This window comes from Nicrophorus vespilloides, unplaced genomic scaffold (assembly GCF_001412225.1).
Source record: "Nicrophorus vespilloides isolate i.1.1-1 unplaced genomic scaffold, Nicve_v1.0, whole genome shotgun sequence".
NCBI classification, from domain to species: domain Eukaryota; kingdom Metazoa; phylum Arthropoda; class Insecta; order Coleoptera; family Silphidae; genus Nicrophorus; species Nicrophorus vespilloides.
This window is the reverse complement of record NW_017098544.1, coordinates 22,033-25,834: the sequence shown is the minus strand read 5'-3', so window position 1 is coordinate 25,834 and position 3,802 is coordinate 22,033. Positions and strand designations below refer to the sequence as shown.

At 30.3% G+C, this 3,802-nt stretch overlaps 1 protein-coding gene across 1 annotated transcript; it reads left to right on the top strand.

Moving 5' to 3' along the window:
- Positions 1–1,808: 1,808 nt before the first annotated feature.
- On the top strand, positions 1,809–2,561 carry LOC108562721 (larval/pupal cuticle protein H1C-like). Its single transcript, XM_017921135.1, has 2 exons — positions 1,809–1,820; positions 1,893–2,561. Exons 1-2 carry the CDS (start codon positions 1,809–1,811, stop codon positions 2,559–2,561), a joined length of 681 nt encoding a protein of 226 aa, XP_017776624.1.
- Positions 2,562–3,802: the final 1,241 nt, after the last annotated feature.

The window sequence follows — 3,802 nt, the reverse complement described above, 5'->3', positions numbered from 1 at the left end:
CACCGGGAAAGATTATCCAATTAATGTCAGCAGCGATCTTAAATTTACTCAATGTTCACATTGATGAACAGATTGTGAATAAAATTATACGACATAAAAAATAATATATTTTTCTGTAATAATTAGAAACTTAGTTAAAACGCTTATTTTAATACAATTATAAATGTTAGACTAAAAGACTGCAGGGAAAATTAGGACTACCTATAATTAAAAAAGTTATTTTTTTTTAATCCAAAAATTCTTAACAATAACTTGAAGATTAAGAGATTATACTTAAATTATATTTAGGACTGAAAAAAATCGAAAAATAGTTTTAATTTGTGCATTCTAAAATGAAATGATTTAATTATTATGAAATAATTCAATTGAAATCAAAGAAAAGCCCATGATCCCCATTGTAACAGTTGGTTATTATTATATTTTGAAATGAAATGTATGTTTTATGATTTTTTTTACAAATAAATATAGGTTTATAAATATTATTAACCTTATTTAGGCCACATAATTAGCAAAAAGTCTGTCCAAATTAAAATTATTAATTTGGGGTACTAGAATAGTCCATTGAGACAATAGAAAATGTAAATAATAGTTTAAAGTATATTTGAAGACAATATGAAAACAATGTTATTAAAGTTAATTAACACAAATAAAAAAACATTTCGTTCATTGCAAAATAAATCAATAAAGTTATAAAAATGTGTACTTAAAATGTGCAGAATTCATGAACACCTTGTAAATTGCTTTCGCTTTTTGTATCCGTGCTATTAACAAAAATTGAGAAAGTGCTCCGCAACGGGCGACATAATTTTTAAATGTTACTTGTTCCAAAACTCAGGTCAAGTTCTTTGTATCTGAAATTGCATTTTAGTTCCATGTACTTCAAAGAAGCACGTTTCTTTGAAAATTGGCTTGTTAATTGAGACTATAGTAAATACTTTATTATTCTCAAAATTAATATAGTTTATTTATTTAACATATACAATTTAATTCTTACCAGTAAATATTTTCTAAAAGCTGTTCTTATTTGCAAAATAATTTAATATACTATCATAGTATATAATATAATGATAGAGCTTTTGCAGACACAGTAATTGGAAACGTATCAGAATTTTGAGCTGCTGGTATAATTTTCAAATAAAATATTAAATAATAGGTATTTTGCTTTGTAATAATATATAAATATAAAATAAAACTTATTCTAGCAGTCTTTTCCTCCCGTTTTATAATGCTTTTGATAAAATCATTTAATAATTATTTTGAAGAATATAAATCAGTAAAAATTAGGAACATATATAAAAATGACTTATATGAATAAACGTACTTGAATAGAAAATATTACAAATTACTTAGAAGTATGTTATTAATACGGGCTTTAAAATTTTATTGTAAATTATATTCTTCTTTTCGGCCAAATGGGTCTTGTATTTATACAATAAAAATAAATTAAAATTTAATGATAATAACAAAGACTAAAAATATTATAAATGATAATGTATATTCCTCATAAACTTATGCAATAATGTTATTCATTTGAAATACTTATAAACGCATTTTTGTAATAATTACTAAAAAAATACTACTACTAATTAACTACTCAACTATTGTTCACACATAAGTGCAGTAAATAATTACAAAGGGTGTGTCAAATTAAATATTGATGTTTAATAATCCATACTACAGTAACCCAGACCTTCGAGAGCGAAAGTTGGTTTGGGTGGCTTCGGGTGATTCGTTTTTGTATAAAAACGTGCTTAAAATTTCTGTTGGGCATCAGTTTCTCACAAACAATCATCAAACACACATCTGCAATGGCTTTCAAAGTAAGTACATCATATAAACCAACATTTATGATTCGAATTGGAATACAAAATATTTTATTTTTTACTTCGCAGTTCGTAGTATTTTGCGCTGTTTTGGCTTGCGCCAATGCCGGTCTCATCGGTGCACCAGTTGCTCACTACTCTCCAGCTGAAGCAGTCAGCTCCAGCTACATCCACCAAGCAGCTGCACCAATTGCTGTAGCCCATGCCGCTCCACTCATCGCCAAGACTTACGCCGCCCCAGTAGCCACCTATGCACATGCTGCCCCAGTAGCTACCTACGCTCATACCGCACCAGTAGCCACCTATGCCCATGCTGCTCCAGTAGCTGCTTACGCCCATGCCGCCCCAATTGCCGTAGGAACCACCAGCCAAAGCGTAGTCCGTTCTTTGGGAGGAGCTCAAGCAGTATCTCACTACTCCAAGGCTGAAGACAGTGCCTTCTCCACCGTCCGCAAATACGATACCCGCATCACCAACGATGCTTACTCCTTTGCCCATGCCGCCCCAGTAGCTACCTACGCCAAGACCTATGCTGCTCCATTAGTCGCTAAGGCTGCTTATGTAGCCCCTGTAGCTACTTATGCTCATGCCGCTCCAGTCGCCACTTATGCTCATGCTGCTCCAGTAGCTACCTACGCTCATGCTGCTCCTGTTGCCAAAGCCGCCATTGCCTACTCTCCAGCAAGCGTTGTCTCTCATACCTCCTTCGCTGGTCTTGGTGCCCATTACGAATGGTAAATGCCTGACTCATGTAAATAGTTGAATGCTCAGTTAATTTATTATAATAAACTTCTTTTGCAAAACAATATATATGTTTAATTTTCCTCATTGCAACTCTAAAATTATATCATAGTGTACCAATTCTTGATTATAAAAACAAAACTTTGGTCGCCAATGCCACTTTCTTCCTTTTTCCTTTCCATTAACTGCTAATATTTCTTAATGGAGTGTACCCTTGATTTGTATCTTGCTATTATATACCACCTCTATTAGCTCTTCAGCAATTTACCAACGAACTTCTCTAGTGCTTGCAGTTCTTATCACATCTGCAGCATCTAAAAAACGTGTGTACTGAGTTATCATTGTCTTTTACAGCACTTATCATACTCCTCCTATTTACATTATACTAGAATATAAACTAGTTGCTATAGTAACTATTACTAAAAATTCTGAAACACCTTATATTTTAATAAAAACATCTTACAAAAATAGATTTGTTGACAAAATAACATTTAATATACGTTAAGTTTTGTTTTTATAATCAAGAATTGGTACACTATGATACATTTTATTACTAAATTAACCAAGCTGCAATGCGAACGCAATTTGCAGTAAACGTGAAAAAAACTAAATGTTTTTTCTTTTATATTTGTCTTTTAATGGCTTCGTCTTCCGAGATATTTTTGAAACGGTTTTTAGACCTTGCACACGTAAAAAAATAAAAGTTTGAAAAATAATGTAGCAAACGCATAATCAAGAAATTAACCTTTTCCGCGTTACTCGTGCTCTGTTTTTTGCTCGTCATGCAAAGTTATGAAAGATGCTCGTTAAGGGAGATTCCATAATATTTATATTAAAATAAATAATTGTTAGTAATTAAAACAAAATATTATTCATAACTATATTTGTAAAGCATGTATATTCTAAATGAATAAAATTATTAGTTACTAAAGATTATGCTAAAAATAAATAAAAAATAATTAATTTCCTGATAATAAACAACATTTTAACATAATCAGCATGAGTTTTTTTTTTATTTCTATTGCAAAATGTATTCTTATTTTCGACAAAAGAATCTATCCAGTAAATATCCCATCATATTAATTTTAGCTAAAATTACTTATAATAAAACACATGCTATTGTAATAATAAATTTTGTGTTAATATACGACAATGGAAGAAAATGTTATTAAAGTTATATGTAATCAAATTGGGTTAGTTAATTGTATATTTTTAATAACAAAACTTTGTATAAATCA